The sequence below is a fragment of the Emys orbicularis genome, chromosome 21 (assembly GCF_028017835.1).
Source record: "Emys orbicularis isolate rEmyOrb1 chromosome 21, rEmyOrb1.hap1, whole genome shotgun sequence".
NCBI classification, from domain to species: Eukaryota; Metazoa; Chordata; order Testudines; family Emydidae; genus Emys; species Emys orbicularis.
This window is the reverse complement of record NC_088703.1, coordinates 2755016-2777864: the sequence shown is the minus strand read 5'-3', so window position 1 is coordinate 2777864 and position 22849 is coordinate 2755016. Positions and strand designations below refer to the sequence as shown.

Here is a 22849-nt window from a genome sequence, read left to right as displayed (position 1 = left end):
CGGGGTCTGGGCAGCGCCCGGCGCGCCGGGGCCCTGATCTTGGCCGGAGTCTGGGCAGTGCCCGGCCGCGCCGGGGCCCTGATCTCGGCCGGGGGCCTTTTGGTGCTACCATAATGCACCTAATAAATTACAAACCAGTTTGTGAGCCTGATCTCACTTACGCCCCCAGAGTCTCTCTGGGCTCACGTTCATGGGGGAGGCGATGCTGGAACACACCCAGATGCCAGGGAGAGCAGAGGAACTGAAATAGGGGTTGCCATTACCCAGTGACGAAGCCTGGGGATGATTCCGCCTCCCCCAATGACACGCTGGGCGGATTGAAACCAGCGCTGGGTTGGTTTTGAAGCCCGGTGGCCCCCTTTGGGAATATGGGCTTGCAGGTGGGGGGGGCGGGTTGGGGGGTTAAGGCTCCCTCGGGCTTGGCCGGGGAGCGAGCGCCCCAGAACTGGGCCCACGGAGGGGTCGGGAGGGGGCTGTTAACCCTTTACAAGCACACTCTAGAGACTGATGTGCCAAGGGGGACGCCAGGGAGTTTCAGGGGAACAGGCGGCTCTCAGGGGCCATGGAACCAGGACTCAGTTGCGGTCCTGTCCAGGGCAAGGCTGAGGGATGTTGGCTCTGTTGGTCGCTGGAGCGGGAGCTCCCCCCGACACAAAGGACTCCAGTCTCCAGAGACGTCCATCCCCTATTTGATGTATGTGCCTGTAGCACTTAGAGGCCCCCGCTGGAAGCGGGGACCCCCATTGCACCCCAGGAAGAGCTAGGCCCTGCCTGGAGGCGCTCCCAGGCTGAATAGCCAATGCCTAGGACCGGAAAGTGTCAGGCCGGGTCCGATCCTACGAGGCTGTTATCCCGCCCGTGGGCAGTGGTAGCGCCACGCGGAATCTCGGTCCTCCGGAAACAGGAGGTGTGTGTTGAGGAGAACTGACCCCCAGTGACATACCCCAACACAGCTCGCGGGCCAGCTTTGTCTCTCTTGTTAACCAGGGGACAGGCCCCTGCTGGGACCTCTGTGCTGCACAGAGAGACACCTAGCGGCTGAAGGGGGTAATGCGAGTGAGAGTAACACTGCAGCAGGCAGGGGGGCAACACCCCCCCACAATGGCCCTTTACGCCCCCCCCCCATTACAAAGTTGTCTCCTGCTTGCAGAGGGATCTGGCACCTAAATGCATCCTGGGACACGGGTTTCCGAGCAAGCTGCCTCTGCTGATGGGTTAGTTACAGCTGCTGGGCTATAAAGGATGCCTCACGTGTCTGCTGAAGATGTCGATCCTTCGGGGGCTGGGGACAGTGATAACCGGTAAGCAAACCTCTAGATGGGAGTGAGTCTGTGTAGCCAGCCAAGCTTTGGCCGGTGCATGTGTAACCACTGCCCTCTGCTGGATGGCACCAGGGCCGCTGCTGCCTGTCATATGCCCTATACTGCTCCCAGTCAATGGGGATTCTGCTTTAGCTTGAGAGTCAGGGGGTCTGAGCAAGAGGAGCTGGGTTCTAGCCCCCTTGGTGGGAGGGCTGGGGATTGGTCAGTCCCTGTGTGGGGTTGTGCTAAGCTCTGCAGCTTAGCCCAGCCCTCGCTCTGCTGTCCGGGACATCCAGCAGCAAAACTTTTCCTTCGGGGGGCCCAAGACGGGGGGGTGGATGGGGACAGTGAGGCCAGGGCCAGACGGGGTGGGTGGGGGAAACTGAGGCCCGGGGCAGTGCCACGGATACGTTCCCTTCCTGGTTTGGTGCTTCCCAGCTCGAGCTGGGAGCGGGTTTGATGGGATTTCAAGATGTGTGGGTATGCAGGGCCCGGGGGGGGCGGAGGTGTAGGCTGGGGTGCAGGGGGTGGTGTATGCATGCCCCCCCCCTGGTTTACACACTTTTCAGGGAGCCCTTTGAATGCATGATCAGGCCATTGGCTTCAGGGAAGCCCCCCATGGCGGGGCCTTCACCTCCCCCCAGTCCCTAGAGGCCTGGAAATCCGCCATGGTGGGGCGGGGGGAGGAGAGTGTGGCTGGGTGGCTTTTTCAGCCGTTACAAAGGGTGTGTGGGTGGAGGGAGCCGTCACGTGGTGGAGCCGCGTTCCTTTCGCAGTGGGGCTGGGTAGGCGTCCCTCGCAGGAGGCCGGGGAGTTGTGTGTGTGTGTCCGTCCGTCCCACGCGCAGATCGGCACCAGGAGAAGCGATTCTCTGTAGCTTCCAGCTCCGTTTGGCAACGTTTAGGGTCCAAGTTGGGGCCAGAGCAGCCCTGGGAAAGGGGGCAACACTACGGTTATGGGATGCAGAGAAATTTGGGGGCCCTGGTTCATCAGGTACGCTGGGGCCCTACCCCCCTGTTTCACCCCAGTTACAGATTGGGGGGGGGGGACTGATACTAGGGTCCCCCCCCGTCAGTCCCGATGGGGTGTGATATAAAATATTACAGTAGCACCTAGACACCGCCACTGAGACCGGGGCACCTCTAATGCCAGGCACTGCAAAGAGCCCCCCAACTAAGATTGCCCCCCCATCATGCCAGGGCGTGGCCTGATCCCCCCCCACCACTTAGGTTGGGGGGATCCTGTTATCCTGGGAGCTGCACTAACCCCCCTGACCAAGATTGGGGCCCCCCATCGTGCTGGGCACCGCACAGACCCTCCCCAACCAAGATCGGGGTCCCCCTGTCATGCCAGGTGCAGCAGCACCCCCTCCTTTCCCCCCGCCAGATATCGGGTCCCCCATTGTGCCCGGCTCTGCACATGCGCATAATAAGAGACGGTCCCTGCCCCCAATGAGTTTGCCATCTAACTAGACAAAGGAGAAGGGATGTGGCGCCTGTTTACAAGTGGGGAAACTGAGGCACGGCGCGATGCCATGCCTCACCCAGGGAGCTGGGGATTGACCCTGAGTGCCATCCAGTGCCTTAAATGCTCGACCCGCGTGTGCATGTGTATTTCCAGTGGTTGCTAAGGTCCTTAGGAACAGATACAGTGCAGAGAGGTCTTTGCCTTGGGCAGGGGGGTAGAGAACACCCCCACCTCCTGCTCTGAGGAGCTGTGGGGCTGGGCTGGGATCTCCTGCGACCAGCTAGAACCCAGGCGTCCGGGACACCCAGCCACGGCTTTTCATGCCCCGCTAAATTCAACTACACGAGCAGGAGCCGGGACAGCGCGGCCGCATTGGCCAATGGGACGCGAGCCAGAGGCGCCGCCACCCCCTCTCATTGGCTGGACGTACCCCCAAGGCGTGGCCGATGCCCACCCCCAGCTCAATGCCTCTCGTGTGTTTGCGTGCAGCCCCCAGCGCCTGCTGCAGAATGGCCAGCGCCAGGCCCCGGCGGGAGGCCAGCCCCCGCCCCCCCTGACGGTCCTGGACAGGCTCCTGCTGACCCAGGGGCTCTGGCAGTTGCTCGGCCTGGGCCCGGAGCAAGCCACGGAGCTGCTGAGGATGCAGCCGCCTGGGGTAAGTGGCTGGCCAGTGGGTGTGGGACCATGCGGGGCTATAAGGTGGTGGCTGGGTGGAGCTCTAAGGTGGGCGGGGCTTTAAGCTGGAAGGTGGGTGGGGTCAAGGTGGGCGGGGCTGTAAGGAGGTGGCTGGGCGGGGCTGTAAGGTGGGCGGGGCTGTAAGGTGGTGGCTGGGGGGCTTGGGGCTACACCATCCCCTTTTCCTCACTCCTGCCCCGTGGAGGGCTGGCACTGGGGTGGCTAATGCCCTGGGGCCGCCATTAGCACCATTCCTGGCTGGCAGGGGTAGGACTGGGAACTGCAAGCTTCGGGGACAAACCAAGGCCCTGTGGGGCGTGGAGAGAGCCAAACCGCCCCCCCCCCCAGTCTCAGCTGGGGACCCACAAACCGGCCTGCAAAGCCAGGCCCTGGTGCCCCACCCAGACCTGCCGGCCTGCTCCTTTCCAAACCCGCCAAACTCTCCCATCCCCAGACATTCCTGGTGACCGACGCGGGGAGCGGGGAGCTCAAGGCGCTGTCGGTGCAGAGCAGTGGAGAGGGGCATGGAGCCGGAGGCGTCTGCTGTTTCAAGATCCAGGAGGACGGCTCGGGTACGTCAGGGCAGCCCCCGGGAGCCACATGTCTGGGCTCATGTAGCACGTCAGCAGAGCCAGGGATAGAACCCAGGAGTCCTGACTCCCAGCCCCCCTGCTCTAACCACTAGACCCCACTCCCCTCTCGGAGCCAGGGAGAGAACCCAGGAGTCCTGGCTCCCAGCCCCCCTGCTCTAACCACTAGACCCCACTCCCCTCCCAGAGCCAGGGAGAGAACCCAGGAGTCCTGGCTCCCAGCCCCCCCGGCTCTAACCACTAGACCCCACTCCCCTCCCAGAGCCAGGGAGAGAACCCAGGAGTCCTGACTCCCAGCCCCCCTGCTCTAGCCACTAGCCCCCACTCCCCTCCCAGAGCTGCCCCCATCCCTGAAGAGCGCACCTCCCCCCATCACGCACCCACATCCCCTCAGCTAAGGTGCTTTTCACCCGACTTGGGGTGGGGGCAGGTTACTAGGTCTTTAAGAGTTGAGTGGGGTGGGGGTGGGGAGTCGAGAGTCCTGGCTCAAACCACTAGACCCCACTCCCCTCCCAGAGCTGGGGATAGAACCCAGGAGTCCAGACGTCAGTGCTTCCTGCTCTAACCACTAGTCCCCACTGCCTCGACAGCAGCTGGATGATACAACGGGCCCATAAAGTCCTGAGGTCTGTGACGTCGTTTCCTCCTGCTGTACAAGAAAAGGGAAGGGCCCCAGCTCTAGCAAAAGCCCGGAGGGGAAGGATCTGATGCCATGCTGGGGACCCCGGGGAGGGGCTGCGGACTAGACCCACCCACCCCCCAGGACGCAGCCGGCTGCTCCCGGTGGCAATGCTGCTCTGGGTTTCAGCACCAGCCTCTGCGCTTCACCCCTGCCCAGCTCATGCTTCCTTGGTGAGGTATGTGGGGCAGGAAAGGGCAGCGCCCAGCTAGGGAGGACTTCAGTCTAGTGGTTAGAGCGGGGGGCTGGAAGCCAGGACTCCTGGGTTCCATCCCGGCTCTGGGAGGGGAGTGGGGCTAGTGGTTAGAGCAGAGGGGGCTGGGAGCCAGGACTCCTGGGTTCCATCCCGGCTCTGGGAGGGGAGTGGGGCTAGTGGTTAGAGCAGGGGGGTGGGCTGGGAGCCAGGACTCCTGGGTTCCATCCCGGCTCTGGGAGGGGAGTGGGGTCTAGTGGTTAGAGCAGGGGGTGGGCTGGGAGCCAGGACTCCTAGGTTCTATCCCTGGTGCTGGGAGGGGAGTGGGGCTAGTGGTTAGAGCAGGGGGGTGGGCTGGGAGCCAGGACTCCTGGGTTCCATCCCGGCTCTGGGAGGGGAGTGGGGGCTAGTGGTTAGAGCAGGGGGGTGGGCTGGGAGCCAGGACTCCTAGGTTCTGTCCCTGGTGCTGGGAGGGGAGTGGGGGCTAGTGGTTAGAGCAGGGGGGTGGGCTGGGAGGCAGGACTCCTGGGTTCTGTCCCTGGTGCTGGGAGGGGAGTGGGGGCTAGTGGTTAGAGCAGGGGGGTGGGCTGGGAGGCAGAACTCCTGGTTCTTTTTTCCTAATTCACTCTGTAACCTTGAGCAATTCTGTTCCCCTCTCTGTGCCTCAGTTTCCCCCCTTTACGACATCTTAGTGGGGAGGTTAAATCCTCCCCCTTTTTAGGCTAGATGGGGTAAACTGAGGCACGGGAAGATGACCGCTCTTGGCCCAAGGTCATACAGAGGGCGGGAGCAGGGAAAGGGATTGAATCCAGGACTCCTGGGTTCCCATTCCCAGTCAGCAACTCCTTTCCTTCTTCCTGGCAAAGGAGCCGAGGCTGGATGGAACCCAGGTGTCCGAGCTCCCTGTCCGGTGCTCCTGCCAGGTCTATGTCAAAGGTGCATCTGGCTTGACAGCCCAGGGCGCTTGCAGGTTGTGGACATCTCACGGCTGGGGGTGTTGGAAGGGTGGGGGACTGTGAATCTGCTGGGGAGAGGAGGCAGCTGCCGGAGGTGGAGAAGGCGCAGTGCGGGGAGCTTGGTGCAAACTGAGGCACAGAGCGATGGCTGATCTGGGCCCAAGGTCAAGCAGGTGGATAAAAAAATCCCCCCGCCCGGACTCCTGGGTTCTATCCCCAGCCAGAACCTCCGTCAGCCCCTGGGTTAGTGATGTGAAGGCCCCAGCCGGGCCCACGCTCCCACCCTGCGCTGGCATCAGGGCGGCCTCTCGTAGCTTCCTCCTCGCTTCTAGGAAGAGTCGGGGCAGCTTATCTCTGCCGATCTCAGCAGACGTGTTCTGTGCCCGGGGCGGGGGCAGGTGGGGTTGCTCGGGGCAGTCCTGAAGGGAACAGACTGGGGTACGGCCACGCTGGAGCCAGCCAGGGCCTCGGGCTTGCCCCTGAGGGGTCGGTGTGGACCAGGACTGGGAGCATCAGGAAACAGCCCAGGCTTGTACCTGATTTAAATGAGTGCCGGACAATGACAGATAGTGGTTAGAGCCGGGGGGGGGAGGGGGCTGGGAGTCAGGACTCCTGGGTTCTCTCCCCAGCTCTGGGAGGGGAGTGAGGTCTGGTGCAGAGGTTCTCAAACTGTGGTCCATGGCTAGTTCCCTCTAAGGGCCGGACTGGGCCCCTATTCCCTGGGCGGCCGCACACGAGAGAATGACGGGCCACCCAGCAGACGCCTGTGTAAGGTGAGGTGGTGGCCTTGGGGGGAGTAGGGGGTAGGTGGGAGGGGGCAGTGGGGTGAGAAGAGGGGGTGGGGGGAATTTGGGACGTGTACGGCTGCGGCGGGCAGAGAAAGAGGCGACTTTCCCCAGCTCCAGGGCTGTGGCTGCCGGGGAGAGACCCCCCTCCTTCCCAGCTGGGGGGCTGCCGCGGCTCTGCCATGGACCCTCCGCGTCACCCTGCTCTAACCACTAGAACCTACTCCCCTCTGATTCACCGTCGGGCACAGGGGATCAGGGAGGGTTTTTGGCAGTCTGGTGCTATGGGGAGCACAAACTGGGGAGCGAGTCAGGCACTGGAGGCCTTGTCACTCAGATCCCCCCCCCACACACTCACACTTTGGAACCGACCTGACCTGTGACGTGCCCCACCCCAGAACAAGCCGCTTCTTAAGAGCTCAAGAGACTCTCCCGACTGGGGAAAACTTCCAGCTGGCTTCTGCTGTCGGGCGAGCCCCCTGGAGCCCCCCCCCCCAGCACCTGGGGGCCTGCTCTGTGTCTCAGACTCCATCTCTCTCTCTTCCAGCTGTTTGCCTGGAAGGGTCCCAACTGCGTTTCCTGGGCCTACTGGAACTGGTTGCCTTCCTCTCCGTGAGCAGGTGAGCGGGGCTGGGGGGAACGGGAGGGGACAGGTGACACTTCCCCTGAGTCTCTGCTCTCCTGTCCCCAGGGCTGGGCCTTTGCCCTTTATCAGTTAGGGGCTGGGAGCCAGGACTCCTGGGTTCTACCCCAGCTCTGGGAGGGGAGTTGGGTCTAGTGGTTAGAGCCAGGACTCCTGACTCCCCACCCCCACCCCACTCAACTCTTAAAGACCCAGTAACTTGCCCCCACCCCATTTCTGGTGAAAAGCACCCTAGCCGAGGGGATGTGGGTGCGTGATGGCGGAGGTGCGCCCTTCAGGGGTGGGGGCATCCCCGACGTCTAGCCCAGCGTTCGGGGAAGTGGAATTCATGGGCGCTGGCCTGGGTTTGAGGAAGCTGCGGGGGTGGGGGCAGGGTGGCCACGGTGACTTCCTCCTGCAGCTGCCCAGTGTGGGGCATGCCCCTCCCCCGCGGCACCCCTGCTTCTTCCATTCCAGGCATCCGGGGGGGCTGGTTGGCGCCAGGAGGGCAGGGCCCTGGCCGGGGCGGGCGTCCGGGGGGGGGGCTGGTTGGCGCCAGGAGGGCAGGGCCCTGGCCGGGGCGGGCGTCCGGGGGGGGGGCTGGTTGGCGCCAGGAGGGCAGGGCCCTGGCCGGGGCGGGCGTCCGGGGGGGGGCTGGTTGGCGCCAGGAGGGCAGGGCCCTGGCCGGTGCAGGCGTCCGGGGGGGGCTGGTTGGCGCCAGGAGGGCAGGGCCCTGGCCGGTGTGGGCGTCCAGGGGGGGCTGGATGGTGCCAGGAGGGCAGGGCCCTGGCTGGTGTGGGCATCGGGAGGGTCCTTGGTGCACTCCCCCGTCTCCCTGCAGCCCCCCGCTAACTGGCTCCTGGTCTCTCTTGCTTACAGGGACGTGCTGCCCCTCCCGCTGCGGCTCCCAGCTACCTTGCAACGCCTCGGCAGGGCCGAGCTGGACGCCTGTGCGGCCCTGGGCATGAGTGAGTGCCCGCCCGAGGGCGATTTCACCCGCAGCCAGGGCCTCCGCGAGGAAGCCAGACACCTTCACTCGGGGGAGGGGGGAATGGGGTCAGGTCGGCTCAGTGTCCAACCTCTGTATGGAGCCGGGTGAGAGAACCCAGGAATCCTGCCTCCCAGCCCCCCTGCTCTAACCACTAGACCCCACTCCCCTCCCCTCCCCGAGCTGGGGACAGAACCCAGGAGTCCTGGCTCCCAGCCCTCCCTGCTCTCACCACTAGACCCCACTCCCCTCCCCGAGCTGGGGACAGAACCCAGGAGTCCTGGCTCCCAGCCCCCCCCTGCTCTCACCACTAGATCCCACTCCCCTCCCAGAGCTGGGGAGAGAACCCAAGAGTCCTGGCTCCCAGCCCCCCCTGCTCTCACCACTAGATCCCACTCCCCTCCCAGAGCTGGGATAGAACCCAGGAGTCCTGGCTTCCTCCCCACCTCACCCCACTTTAACTAGTAAGCGCCAGAGCATGACAGTTGGGCAGGAAAGGTACCTGTGTCCTACCCTCAGCACACAGAGCGGACCCCCCCCCCCCCTCAGCTGGGTTCCGTCTGCCCAGGGGCTCACATCTGTCTCCTGCTGCCCGGTGTCCCTGGCAGGGTTCTGGAGTCCTCCCTTTAAGCCGTCGGCCTCAGGCGAGGAGGAGGAAGAGAACATGGGGTCCAGCCCTGAGCCCCCCAGCTCCCCGGAGAGGAGTGGCCCGGCCTGCTGCATCCGGGTGACGTCGGAGGACGGGGCACTCTGCATCATCAACCCGCTCTTCCTGTCGGAGCACAGCAGCGAGGGCTGGCTCCCCGCCGGGGTGCCGTCCCCGTTCCACCCGCCCGAGAGAGGGGGCACCATCCGGCTGAGGAACGGGCAGGGGCCCGGTCTGTTGGACAAGCCGCTGGCGCCCGCCGCCACCGAGACGGACCAGCTGGGAGCCCCGGAGCCCGGGAAAGAGGGGGAGCAGGGCAAAGGTCAGCACCAGCGGCCTACCGGTTTGGGGGTGGAGCTGTTGGGATCGGGCTTGGGGGGCGGGCGGGTGCTGGGACGCAGTGGGGTTGTGGCATCTGGGTAACACGCCCACCCTGGCTGACCCTTAGTGCCTGGGCCGCTCCCTTTCCCCTCTCCCACAGGGGTCGTCCCCCCCCTATTGCAGGCTCCTGGGGGGTGGAATTGCCCTGCACTCAGGATCGGGGGTAGGGAGGGGGGGTAAATTCCTCACCCCAGAACCCCTAGACTAGAAGGAGTTGCTCCCTTTTGCGGCGAGCCTTGTAGTAGGTTGTTATTCTGGGACTCCCGTCCTCTATGGGGCGTTGCCCTGGGGGAAGGAGACCCCAGCCCCTCAGCGCCCCCGCTCTCCCCAGCAGGTGATGATGCCCCCCCGGCCTCCGTGAAACGGAAGCTGCTGGTGCGCCGGCCGGCCTGGAACATGTCCGAGGACTCGTCGTCCCCGCCGCCGGCCGAGCGGCAGGAGGGCCCGGCCTCCCCGCACCGGGTCTCTTGGATCGAGGGGGCCTCGGACGCCCCCTGGGCGCTGAAGAAGTCCCACTCGGAGTCCTCGCTGCTGGGCCCCCGGGACAGCCTGCTCCTGCCGCCCATCCCGGAGCTGGACTCGCTGTCGGTCAGCAGTGTGGAAGAGGAGGCCGACGCCCACCCGGCCACGCCCCGCAAGAAGCACCAATCGGCGGCGCTGCCGGGCCGGGTCCTGCACCGGCTGTCGGCCGTGGGCAGCGCCCTGACCAGCTTCCTCTCGGCCGAGCGCCGGCTGGCCAAGCGGGTCCAGGAGCTGACGCAGGAGCCGGCCTCCTACGTGGGGGGCCTGGTGCAGAACTTCGTGGGGCACGTGCTGCGGGGCGGGGCGGCCCGGCACCCCACCAGCACCGACCTGCTGCAGGAGATCCGCCAGATGATCAGCAGCCTCAAGGGTTACCTGTGTGAGAGCTCGGAGCTGCAGGACGCCTGGGAGTACGGGGACCTCGAGGAGATGGACCTGGGTACGGGGCGGGGGGCCGTCCGCTGGGTATGGGGGTTGCTGGATGCGGGGGTCAAAGGGGTGGGGGGCATCAGCTGGGAACTGGGCATCGGGCTCAAGGGGGGAGGATGCTCTGTGAGCTGGGGAGGGGAGGCATCTGGGAGCTGGGTTTTGGGTTCAAGTTGCAGGGGGCAGTGGCTGGGAGCTGGGTATGGGGGGCAGGAGGATGTTGGGCTGGAAGCTGGGTACGGGGGGGTGGGAGGATGGGGATTGTCTGGGAGCTGGGTGGGGGGGTGGGAGGATGGGGGCGGGTTGGGTACGGGGAGGCGGGCGGATGGGGATTGGCTGGGGATGGGGGACGGAGGATGGGGATTGGCTGGGAGCTGGGTACGGGGGATTGGCTGGGAGCTGGGTTCGGGGGGACGGTAGGATGGGGATTGGCTGAGAGCTGGGTTCGGGGGGACGGTAGGATGGGGATTGGCTGAGAGCTGGGTACGGGGGGGCCGTAGGATGGGGATTGGCTGGGAGCTGGGTACGGGGGGGGCATAGGATGGGGGAGCTGGGATCTGGGTACGGGGTGAGCGATGCAGAAGAAGGGGGACATTCCCCTCCCCCATGGGAGGAATTCTCAAGGCGGGGTGGGGGCGGGGGGCTGGCTCAGTGGATCCCACCTTGAGGTCACTGCTTTGGATCTAACCTGCACCAGCAGCCCCCACCCAGTCATTTCCCACCTCTCCCCCCCCCCCCCCCCGGGCCCCTTGCATGGAACAAGCTTGCTGGGTCTCAGCCCGCTTCCCGGCTGCACAATTTCTCAGCAGAGTGCCCAAGGCCTGACAGGCCACAGACAGATTTTATCTCTTTCCCCCCCCCCCCCGGCATTGCTGGGGTTGGGGTGAGAAGTGCTGCGGGGGGGGGGGGGGGGAAGGTTGCCCAGACTGCATCCGATCTTGGTTGGCTCTGGCAATTGGTGGGGGGAAGGGCCCCTGAATAGATTCCCCCCCCCAAGATGGAGCCTGTCATGGGTAAGCTAGTAGCGCCGCCCCCCCCCGCCCCGGGGTTATAAATAGCCCCTCCAGGAAGAGAAGCGCTGTCTATAAATGCAGCCGGAAAGGCCACTGTGGTCAAACCGCCCCCAGCCCGCTGCAGCATCCGCTCCTGCTCCGGGGTGTCAGTGAGCGCCTGGGCAGGAAGCCGAAGGCTGGGGCGGGGACGGGGGACTGGGGGGGCCGGAAGGGAGGAGAGCTCTTAAAGGGGAACCGGGCCTGGCCCCTTGGTGCTGTGGGGGGGCCCAGAGGCTCCCCCCACTCCTGGGGGAGGACAGCTTGGTGCCAGGGCCGGGGAGCCAGGCAGCTCGGGCAGAGCAGCGGGAAACGGGTCCCAGCTCCACAAGACGGGGCGGCATTCGGTGTTAGCGATGCTTTAACGGAGAGAACAAAGTGCTCTGGGGTTGGGGTGTGTGGTGTCGCACTCCCCTCCCCCTCCCCGAGCTGGGGAGAGAACCCAGGAGTCCTGGCTCCCAGCCCCCTCTGCTCTAGCCACTAGCCCCACTCCCCTCCCAGAGCTGGGGAGAGAACCCAGGAGTCCTGGCTTCCAGCCCCCCCCCCCGCTCTAACCACTAGACCCCACTCCCCTCCCAGAGCTGGGGAGAGAACCCAGGAGTCCTGGCTCCCGGCCCCCTCTGCTCTAGCCACTAGCCCCACTCCCCTCCCAGAGCTGGGGAGAGAACCCAGGAGTCCTGGCTTCCAACCCCCCCCCCGCTCTAACCACTAGACCCCACTCCCCTCCCAGAGCTGGGGAGAGAACCCAGGAGTCCTGGCTCCCAGCCCCCTCTGCTCTAGCCACTAGCCCCACTCCCCTCCCAGAGCTGGGGAGAGAACCCAGGAGTCCTGGCTTCCAGCCCCCCCCCCCCCGCTCTAACCACTAGACCCCACTCCCCTCCCAGAGCTGGGGAGAGAACCCAGGAGTCCTGGCTCCCGGCCCCCTCTGCTCTAGCCACTAGCCCCACTCCCCTCCCAGAGCTGGGGAGAGAACCCAGGAGTCCTGGCTTCCAACCCCCCCCCCCCCCGCTCTAACCACTAGACCCCACTCCCCTCCCAGAGCTGGGGAGAGAACCCAGGAGTCCTGGCTTCCAGCCCCCCCCCCCGCTCTAACCACTAGACCCCACTCCCCTCCAAGAGCTGGGGAGAGAACCCAGGAGTCCTGGCTTCCAGCCCCCCCCCCCCCCGCTCTAACCACTAGACCCACTCCCCTTGTCACTTTTGCAGCTGCCTCTGCCCTCCTGGGCCCGAGCCCCCATGTAGCTGGCCCAATGGAGACGAGGTTCCTAATCCGGAGCCCCCAAGCTCTTGCCCTGTGCTGGACACCCCCTGCCTGACCCCCCGCCCCCCTCTCTCCATCCCCCCCACAGGCTCCGTGGTGGAGGCGGCCCTGTACAAGTGCGTCCTGAAGCCGCTGCGGGACTGCGTCTACGGGCAGCTCCTGGACTTCCACAGCCGGGACGGGAGCCTGCAAAAGCTGCGCGATCACCAGCTGACCATGAGTCACCAGAGCCTGGCGGAGCTGGGGGTGACGGCCAGCGTCCCCGACGCCCCGGCCCTCGAGCGCATCCAGGCCAAACTGCTCCAGATGCACCAGGCCTACTCGCCCAAGAAGAAGGAGGCCCAGCTGCTCAAGGCCTGCAAGCTGATCTACGAGGCCATGAACCACGGCACGGGCGGCAAGGGTAGGGGCGGCTGCCCAGGGCTGCCAGGGAAACCTGCCCTCAGCTCCGGGGGAATCCCCGCTACCACATGGGAACCCACTTCGCCACCCCCAAAGATGGCATCCTACCCCCTCCCTGAGACAGCCGTGTCTGCCCCTGCCCCTGTGCATTGTTTCTGAGCTGCCATCTCCGCCCCCAGCCTTGATGGGCCTCTGTTTCAGGGCGCGGGGGGATTGTGTGGGATACTGTGGACATCCTGTAACTTGGGGTATGGGGACTGGCCCCTGCAGGGGGGATGGGATCGCCCCCCCCCCCCGGGGTATTGGGACTGGCCCCTGCGGGGGGGATGGGATCGCCCCCCCCCCCCCACGGGGTATTGGGACTGGCCCCTGCGGGGGGGATGGGATCGGCCCCCCCCAGGGTATTGGGACTGGCCCCTGCGGGGGGGATGGGATCACCCCCACCCCAGGGTATTGGGACTGGCCCCTGCGGGGGGGACGGAATCGGTCCCCCCCACCCCAGGGTATTGGGACTGGCCCCTACGGGGGGGGTGGGATCGAGCCCCCCCAGGGTATTGGGACTGGCCCCTACGGGGGGGGGGGGGATCGAGCCCCCCCAGGGTATTGGGACTGGCCCCTACGGGGGGGGGGGGGGATCGAGCCCCCCCAGGGTATTGGGACTGGCCCCACGGGGGGGTGGGATCGAGCCCCCTCCAGGGTATTGGGACTGGCCCCACGGGGGGGTGGGATCGAGCCCCCCCCCCGGGTATTGGGACTGGCCCCACGGGGGGGTGGGATCGAGCCCCCTCCAGGGTATTGGGACTGGCCCCTACGGGGGGGGGGGGATCGAGCCCCCTCCAGGGTATTGGGACTGGCCCCACGGGGGGGTGGGATCGAGCCCCCTCCAGGGTATTGGGACTGGCCCCACGGGGGGCGTTCTCACCACGTGTCTCTCTCTGCTCAGAGGTCTACGGGGCGGACGACTTCCTGCCGGTGCTGACCTACGTCCTGGTGAAGTGCGACATCGTCTCGGTGCAGCTGGACGTGGAGTACATGATGGAGCTGCTGGACCCCAGCCAGCTACAGGGAGAAGGTCAGAGCCCTGGCCCCGTCCTTCCCCAGCTGGGCTGGGGACCTGCAGGCTGCCCTTGGACGCCCCCGCTAGGGGTGAGCCTGCAGCCGGGCTGGCCGACCCGGTGGCTCATGGGGTTGGGAGCCAGGCGCTGAGGTCGAACCGTGCCCTGGTCAGCAGTGCGTGGGCAGCCCCCCAGTGGCTCCTTGGCTGAGCTGAGTTTGTGGGGTCTCGCTGGGCTTGGCGGGGAAGCTGGCGCTACCCGGCTGCCTTGCAGCTCAGGACAGCGAGTGAGAAGCAAACCGGCCATGGAGACTGTAGAGGGGGTCTCCCCTCGCCGGCAGTAGTAGTAGGCCTTTTATCCTCTCTGTCCGCCAGCCCCTAGCGGCGACGGGCATGCCCACGGGCCCCCGACGTCTGAGCCACGCATTCCTCCCCCTCTCCTGCAGGCGGCTACTACCTCACCACCTGGTTCGGGGCTCTTTACCACATCAGCAACTTCCAGTCAGCCATGGTAACCCGGCAGATCAGCATCGAAGCGCAGGACTCCATCCACCGGTGGCAGCGCCGGCGCACCATCCACCACAACCAACACAGCCGGCGCCGCTCCCAGGTAGGGTCAGCTGCTCCGGGGAGGTCACCGTTCTAAGGGGGGCTCGGGGGGCGCCTGGGTTCTCTACCTGCCTCTGGCAGGGGTGGCTAGTGGTTAGAGCGGGGGGGGCTGGGCGGCAGGACTCCAGGGTCCTATGCCCAGCTCTGCAAAGAGAGTGGGGTCTACTGGTTAGAGCGGGGGAAGGATGGGAGTCAGGACTCCTGGGTTCTATCGCTGGGTCTAGGAGGGTAGCATGGTCTACTGGTTACAACAGGGGGTACAGGGAGCCTGGGTTCTTTGGCCCTGACTTGCTGGGTGATCTTTGGGGTCAGTCCCTTCGCCTCTCTGTGACTCAGTTTCCCCATCTGTGGAAAAATGGGGTCATCGGTTTATTCTGAGCAAGGACACGCAACCGTGAACGAAAGCATGAATTCACGGTCGCCTTGGGAACGTGTCAAATGCGTAGCTAGTAGGGAAGAAGACAGGAGGAGAGTGAGCCGTGCGCAGCAGGTGCGTGAACTGGCAATCTGGGATCCCAATGAACCAATCCCAAAGTGCTTAATGCTACGGAGAAGTGGGTTCTCATTGTGTTTCAGAACATGTATATAAGCGAGCGAATAACTTTGTACTCCGGATGGGCGGTGCCCCCTACCTCTGGGGCTGATCAGCGCCACGTAGTTCTGCTGCTTGCCCATAAACCGGAGTGACAGGTTCAGAGTCGAGCGTTCTACAGACCTATATTTTGGGGAAGCCCCTGGGGCTGGACGGACTAACGGGCTTCTGGGTGTTGCAATGAGCAGTCGCGCCTGTCTATGCGGCATTCCTCTTCCCCCTCCGCACGGAGATGGAATTGCTCAGCTGTGCGTGTGTCATAGACCCAACACGAAAGGCTAAGGGAGATTCTCCTTCATCGCCAGTGCTTTGGGAACAGAGGGGTCTGAGTTTTAGCCTCTCCCGCCATCCTGTTTATATGAGCAACCCAGCGAGAGGCGGGCTCGAAGAGTTGAATTTGAGTGTAGCTACCAGCCATGTGTCTGGCCTTGTTTATATACACACAGCTCCGCCCAGGAGTCAGGGTCGTAGAGCCCCGCCTTCTTAAAGGCACAGCACCCTTATTCAGAGAGAGAATGGTGATGACAAAAAGCCAAGTAACAAAGCTTCACTCTATGTAAAGTTATCAAGTTTGTAAACGTTAATGAGTTAGTCACGGCTGCCTCGGATGGTTGACTGTCTTTCTCTTGATCCACCTGTGGTTGGTTATTAGGTGTATTACGGTAGCATCTAGAGGCCTCAGTTGAGATGGGGCCGCTGTCGTGCCGGGCGCTGCACAGTCCGAGGCAGCTCCTGCTCCAAAGAGCTTACACTCTAAATAGACAAAAGAACATAAGAACGGCCCTACTGGGTCAGACCAAGGGTCCATCTAGCTCGGTATCCTGTCTACCGACAGTGGCCAGGTGTCCCAGAGGGAATGAACAGAACAGGGAATCATCAAGTGATCCATCCCCTGTCACTCAGTCCCAGATTCTGGCAAACAGAGGCTAGGGACACCATCCCTGCCCATCCTGGCTAATAGCCACTGATGGACCTGTCCTCTATGAATTTAGTTCTTTTTTGAACCCTGTTATGGTCTTGGCCTTCACAACATCCTCTGGCAAGAAGTTCCACTGGTTGACTGTGTGTTGTGTGAAGAAATACTTCCTTTTATTTGTTTTAAACCTGGTGCCTATTAATTTCATTTGGTGACCCCTAGTTCTTGTGTTATGAGTAGTAAACAACACTTCCTTATCTACTTTCTCTACACCAGTCATGATTTTATAGACCTCAATCATATCTCCCCTTAGCCGTCTCTTTTTCCAAGCTGAAAAGTCCCAGTCTTATTAATCTCTCCTCATACGGAAGCCGTTCCATACCCCTAATCATTTTTGTTGCCCTTTTCTGAACCTTTTCCAATTCCAATATATCCTTTTGAGATGGGACGACCACATATGCACGCAGTATTCAAGATGTGGGCATACCATGGATTTATATAGAGGCAACATGATATTTTCTGTCCTATCATCTATCCCTTTCTTAATTATTCCCAGCATTGTTCGCTTTTTTGACTGCCGCTGCACATTGAGTGGATGTTTTCAGAGAACTATCCACAGTGACTCCAAGATCTCTCTCTTGCACGGTAACAGCTAATATAGACCCCATCATTTTATATGTATAGTTAGGAATATGTGTTCCAATGTGCATTACTTTGCATTTATCAACATTGAATTTCATCTGCCATTTTGTTGCCCAGTCACCCAGTTTTTGTAGCTCTTCGCAGTCTGTCTGGGACTTAACTATTGAGTAGTTTTGTATCGTCTGCAAATTTTGCCACCTCGCTGTTTACCCCTTTTTCCAGATCATTTATGCATATGTTGAATAGGACTGGGCCCAGAACAGGCCCCTGGAGGACACCACTATTTACCTCTCTCCATTCTGAAAACTGACCATTTATTCCTATCCTTTGTTTCCTATCTTTTAACCAGTTACTGATCCATGAGAGAACCTTCCCTCTTATCCCATGACATCTTACTTTGCTAAGAGCCTTTGGTGAGGGACCTTGTCAAAGGCTTTCTGAAAATCTAAGTACACTATGTCCACTGGATCCCCTTGGTCCACATGCTTGTTGACTCCCAAAGAATTCTAGTAGATTGGTGACGCATGATTTCCTTTTACTAAAACCATGTCGACTCTTCCTCAACAAATTATCTTCATCTATATGTCTGACAATATTGTTCTTTATTATAGTTTCAACTAGTTTGCCCGATACAGAAGTCAGGCTTACAGGCCTGTAATTGCTGGGGTCTCCTCTGGGGCCCTTTTAAAAAATTGGCGTCACATTAGCTATCCTCCAGTCATCTGGTGCAGAAGCTGATTTATATAATAGGTTACAGACTACAGTTAGTAGTTCTGCAATTTCACATTTGAGTTCCTTCAGAACTCTTGGGTGATACCATCTAGTGCTGTAAAAAGCAACAGCGGGTCCTGTGGCACCTTTAAGACTAACAGAAGTATTGGGAGCATAAGCTTTCGTGGGTAAGAACCTCACTTCTGCAAGCATCTGAAGAAGTGAGGTTCTTACCCACGAAAGCTTATGCTCCCAATACTTCTGTTAGTCTTAAAGGTGCCACAGGACCCTCTGTTGCTTTTTACAGATTCAGACTAACACGGCTACCCCTCTGATACCATCTAGTGCTGGTGACTTATTGCTGTTTAATTTCTCAATTTGTTCCAAAATTTCCTCTAATGATACCTCAATCTGGGACAGTTCCTCAGATCTGGTTTGGGAATCTCAGGTTTGGGAATCTCCCTCACATCCTCAGCCGTGAAGACCGATGCAAAGAATTCATTTAGTTTCTCTGCAATGGCCTTATCCTCCTTGAGTGCTCCTTTAGCACCTCCCACCTAGACAAAGGGTGGGAGGGGAAACTGAGGCACAACAGGGACAGGACTTGTTCAAGATCACTCAGCAGGAATAGAGCCCAGATCTTGCAAGTCCCAGTCCAGTGCCCTACCCACTCTCTCTGTAATCTGATCTGTCTATGGTATGTACAGGGTGCCCATCACCATAGCCTCTGGTCTGCTTGATTTATCTTTTTCCCCCTCTCCTTCTCTCAGGACATCTTCTACGTCTCCTTCCAAGAGCCCTTCGCGAACCAGAAGGCCATCCCCGTCCCCACCCACATGACAGCGGCCTCAGTGTGCGTGATCTGCAGCAAGAAATATGGCGTCTCCAACCCGGAGGCCTATGGTCTCTTCCTGGTGACGGACAGCACCTCCCGCCTCCTGGCGGGGGACAGCCGCCCCCAGCAGATCCGCTCGGCGTCCCTCAAATCCCACTGCAGCTCCAGCTGCTTCGTTTACAAGCTGAAGGGAGAGGAGCCGGAAGCCCCATTGGAGGGCGACGGCCCAACTCCTGCTCAGGAACCCATATAAGGCCGGTAGAGAGACGGTGCAATCAGAGGCTGCCTGGATGGGAGCGTCCAGTCCGTGCATCCAAAGTCCAGCGACCTCAGGACTGAGGCCGGACTCTCCTCAGAGCCTCCCAGGTCCTAATATCTTGGGACGCCTGGGGAAAAAACAAACTCAAACTTCCCAAGGGTCGGAGCACACAGGCGCTGGAGCAGCCAGCGGAAAGCGTAGAAGCCCTATTGACTTATAACTGGAGGGGACAATCCTACCGTGGCTGGGGCGTCCCCATCTTTGCAGGGCACAGCTCAGGGGCGTAGGTGTCCCAAGCCGGGATGGCCTTTCCTTCCCTTGGAACTCTCCGAGCCTTGGGGCCGTGTTGGTCATTTTGGCTCCCAGCTGCAGCCTGGGGCCGGGGCGTGGATGGCTCGGGACGCTGCGGGCCGGAGCGCAGGAACCGTTCGGCTCTAGCCGGCTGCCTGAGCGGGGGTGGGGTGGACCTGTGCCCTACAGGTTTGGGAGGCTGCAGCCCAGTGGGAAAGGGTCAGAAGAGCTGCCGCTCTGCGGGCAAACTCAGCCGGGAGGCAGGGGAAAAACAAATCCAATATCCTCTCCGGGGCAGGGCTGGCATATATCGCCCAAAGGGCATGGCGGGGGGGGAGAGGCAGCTTGCCCTGAATCACCTTCCATCCCAAGGGCTGCACCAGACTCCCCCCACACCCCCCCATATCCAGATGAATGTAACTAACCAGCCCGTTAGTTCCCCTCACAATCTGAGGCTGTTCCAATAACGTGCGGTGAGCTTTACCACTTCTCTCTAGGACCAGGAACCCAGCTCGTGGGAATCCCTGTTTAAAGGGGAAGTGACCTTAAACTCCTGAACCTTCTGCCTAATCAGGGGCTATATATTTATATGACCTTCCCCCCTGTAAAGGGAGGGCTATAAAAAGGACTTTGGCCCGCTTGGTTACTCTTTCTTTAAATAAAAAAAGAGAACCTCTGAAAACGCAAGGCCTGGCGGAGCGTGGGTGGGAGGGTTTGTGGTTGCTATTCGGTGTATTACGGTACATATGCAGGGTGAGGGACAGCCCTGGCCACCGAGAGCTTAGGCCCAGCCCCTGGCAATGCAAATTAAGCATCCAAGTTCTTTTTGAGGAGCTGGGCCTAAATGGACAAAGGAGGGGAGGGGGAACTGAGGCACAAAATGGGGGTGTGACCAGCCAGGAATAGAACCCAGGTGTCCTGCCTCAATGAGTTTTTCTGAGCAGCTGCCTCTGGGGCGGAGTGCAGCACTCACACCACTTCCTATAACAGTTTATGGCAGCGGGCCGTTGCCTGCAGCTTGGCTGAGAGGGGGTCACAGTCAGCTGTCAGGGATATGTTTTTGCACTGGGGCATTTCAGCAGGTCTCAGTGCAGTAGCCTGTTGTCTTGCAACCTCCCGCCTGCTCACCTTCCTAGGTGCTCTCCCAAGCTGGGCTGCTTCTGTGCGGGGGGAGGCTCCCCTGCAGTGCTGCTGGCCCCAGTGCAATGCTAGGGAGCAAAGTGGGGTGCCCCGGTAGGGGGCGCTCTCCCTTCAGTCCCTGTGGCCCTCGATGCAGTGTCGGGGGGGCCTGGTGCGGGGAGAGGGGGGAGGCGCTCACTTGCAGTCCTGCTGGCCCCGGTGCTCCGGGACAAAGCCATCCATCTGTCGAGGGAGATGTACGAATGGGGTCCTGGGGTCCTTCGATCCCCATGCCCGTCCCCCAAGAGTTGGGGGGCTAGCCTCAGTGTCCAGCCCAATTCTCATGCGGGTGATTCCATTTTGCATCCTTAAATGTCTCCTGCACTTTCAGCCGGTTACAGCCTTCTCCTTCCCTTCCTGTCCTAACTTGGCATGCAGCGTTGTGCAGCTGCACACATGGCTGCTGCTCCTCACCCCAGAGGTGGCTGCATCTCAGTGCTGTCGGCGCGCTCCCTGCATGAACAGCTGCTATGCCCCACCCCTGAGGTGGCTGCACCCCACCTCAGCACTGGGTGAAGGCTCCTTGTATAAACAGCTGCCACGTGCTACCCCAGAGGTGGCTGCATCTCAGTGCTGGGTGCAGGATACTATGCTGTATAAACTGCCCCCCATGGCTCCACCCCAGAGGCGGCTGCATCTGAGTGCAACATGCCCAATGATCCATCCCTTGAGTATCCCAATGGTGTTTCACAGCCAAGGTTTGCCCTGCTGCTGCCTGAGGTGTCCCTGTTCTGTGGCTAAACAGCCGCTGACCGTCCCCAGGACTCTCAGTCCAGCGCCTCTCCCCAGCCCCTAAACCCCACTTCACAAATCAAACAAGCAACACGCAGTTGATTTTGTGCCTCTTTGGTAGAGGAGGACGCAGTGCAGATGTCTGGCCACTGGGGACTGTCAGTCACACACAAGCTGATGGGGGCAAGGGGGTCTGTGACCCCCTGAAGAAATAACCTCAGTCAACTTGAGTTGAGCAAAGCTTGGAGGGTGGGGGCTGTAACTCTGGGGTCTAAGCAGTTCCCTCCCCTCCCCACAGCCCGGTGAACCCCAGCCGGGTTTGTGGCTGTAGCATTGAACAGCAGCTGGGCGGGTCATCCCAGCAGGTGAGGTTACTGGGCCGGAGATTGTCTAAGAAGCTGGTTTATATGGTGTGGGAGCTGACTCTCAGTCCCCCCCCCCCCGCCTGCTCTAACCACTGGACCCCACCAGAAGCGGGAATAGAACCCAGGAGTCCTGACTCTCAAGTTCCCCCCCATCCCTGCTCTAACCACTAGACACCACTCTCCTCCCACAGGGCATGAATAGTGGGGAGCTCCTGGACTCTAGCTTAATGCCCCCCCACACCTCTTAAAATGGACAGCTAGCCCTGGGCTGGGCCCCTCTGGCTCCTAACAGCCAGTGGAAGTGATCCAAGGTTGGGCACCTCGATTGCTTTAAGGATCTGGGCCCGGGTCTGCTCTTCACTGCCTGTCTGTCAGGGTGCGAGACCTGAGACATGGGGGCAGGGTGGGGCCTCTGGTTTGCTGGGTGCCACCGGCAACTCCTGGGTTCCAGGCCCAGCTCGGGGAGGGGTATCGGGGGGGGGGGGAAAGGGGGAAAGTGTTTGTGTTTTAACTGTCTTCCAATGACAGGAAGTTTTGTTTAAAACCAGGTGCAAAACCGAGGTGTAGGATAAGAAACCCTTTAAAATCTATTGGGGGTTATCTATTTATGACTTAGAATTTCTGTCTACACATCTAACATAAGAACATAAGAAAGGCCGTACTGGGTCAGACCAAAGGTCCATCTAGCCCAGTATCTGTCTACCGACAGTGGCCAATGCCAGGTGTCCCAGAGGGAGTGAACCTAACAGGCAATGATCAAGTGATCTCTCTCCTGCCATCCATCTCCATCCTCTGACGAACAGAGGCTAGGGACACCATTCTTACCCATTCTGGCTAATAGCCATTTATGGACTTAGCCACCATGAATTTATCCAGTCCCCTTTTAAACATTATTATAGTCCTAGCCTTCACAACCTCCTCAGGTAAGGAGTTCCACAAGTTGACTGTGCGCTGCGTGAAGAAGAACTTCCTTTTATTTGTTTTAAACCTGCTGCCTATTAATTTCATTTGGTGACCCCTAGTTCTTGTATTATGGGAATAAGTAAATAACTTTTCCTTATCCACTTTCTCAACATCACTCATGATTTTATATACCTCTATCATGTCCCCCCTTAGTCTTCTCTTTTCCAAACTGAAGAGTCCTAGCCTCTTTAATCTTTCCTCATATCGGACCCTCTCTAAACCCTTAATCATTTTAGTTGCTCTTTTCTGAACCTTTTCTAGTGCTAGAATATCTTTTTTGAGGTGAGGAGACCACATCTGTACACAGTATTCGAGATGTGGGCGAACCATGGATTTATATAAGGGCAATAATATATTCTCTATCTATCTATCTATCTATCCCCATCCACCCCCTCTATCTATCTATCTATCTATCTATCTATCTATCTATCTATCCCCCCCCACACCCCTTTATCTATCCCTATATCCACCCATCTGCAGTGGCTACAGGAGAACAGCTACGGCCCGGGGAGCTGTAGTATAACCCTGCCTACGTTACAGACAGTTTGTCCATGGCTGTCGCTCATCCACCTACCTCAGAGGCAGGAGCTTGGTGGATGGAAGAATTTTTCGGTTGACCTGACCGCATCTACAACGGCGAGGAGATCGACCAAACTCAGGGCCGGCTTTAGGCCGATTCCCCGGAATCGGGCCCCGCGCCTTAGGCGCTTTTTTAATTTTTTTTTTTTTTACTCACCCGGCGGCGGTCCGCTGCGGGG

The 22849-nt window shown here is 60.7% G+C and overlaps 1 protein-coding gene across 1 annotated transcript; it reads left to right on the top strand.

Annotated features, from left to right (window-relative positions):
- Nucleotides 1–1242: 1242 nt before the first annotated feature.
- On the top strand, nucleotides 1243–18555 carry RINL (Ras and Rab interactor like). The gene is made up of 11 exons (XM_065420782.1): nucleotides 1243–1301; nucleotides 3258–3423; nucleotides 3898–4015; nucleotides 7194–7266; nucleotides 8148–8236; nucleotides 8865–9224; nucleotides 9618–10244; nucleotides 12630–12944; nucleotides 13887–14015; nucleotides 14444–14607; nucleotides 18238–18555. Exons 1-11 carry the CDS (start codon nucleotides 1243–1245, stop codon nucleotides 18553–18555), a joined length of 2418 nt encoding a protein of 805 aa, XP_065276854.1.
- The last annotated feature ends 4294 nt before the right edge of the window (nucleotides 18556–22849 follow it).

Bases quoted from the DNA above. Each gene is read 5' to 3' on its own strand.
- RINL (XM_065420782.1), top strand. From the start codon at position 1,243: ATGCCTCACGTGTCTGCTGAAGATGTCGATCCTTCGGGGGCTGGGGAC. The intron at 3,424-3,897 runs GTAAGTGGCTGG...TCCCATCCCCAG, and splicing joins TGAGGATGCAGCCGCCTGGG to ACATTCCTGGTGACCGACGC. The intron at 14,016-14,443 runs GTCAGAGCCCTG...CCTCTCCTGCAG, and splicing joins CAGCCAGCTACAGGGAGAAG to GCGGCTACTACCTCACCACC.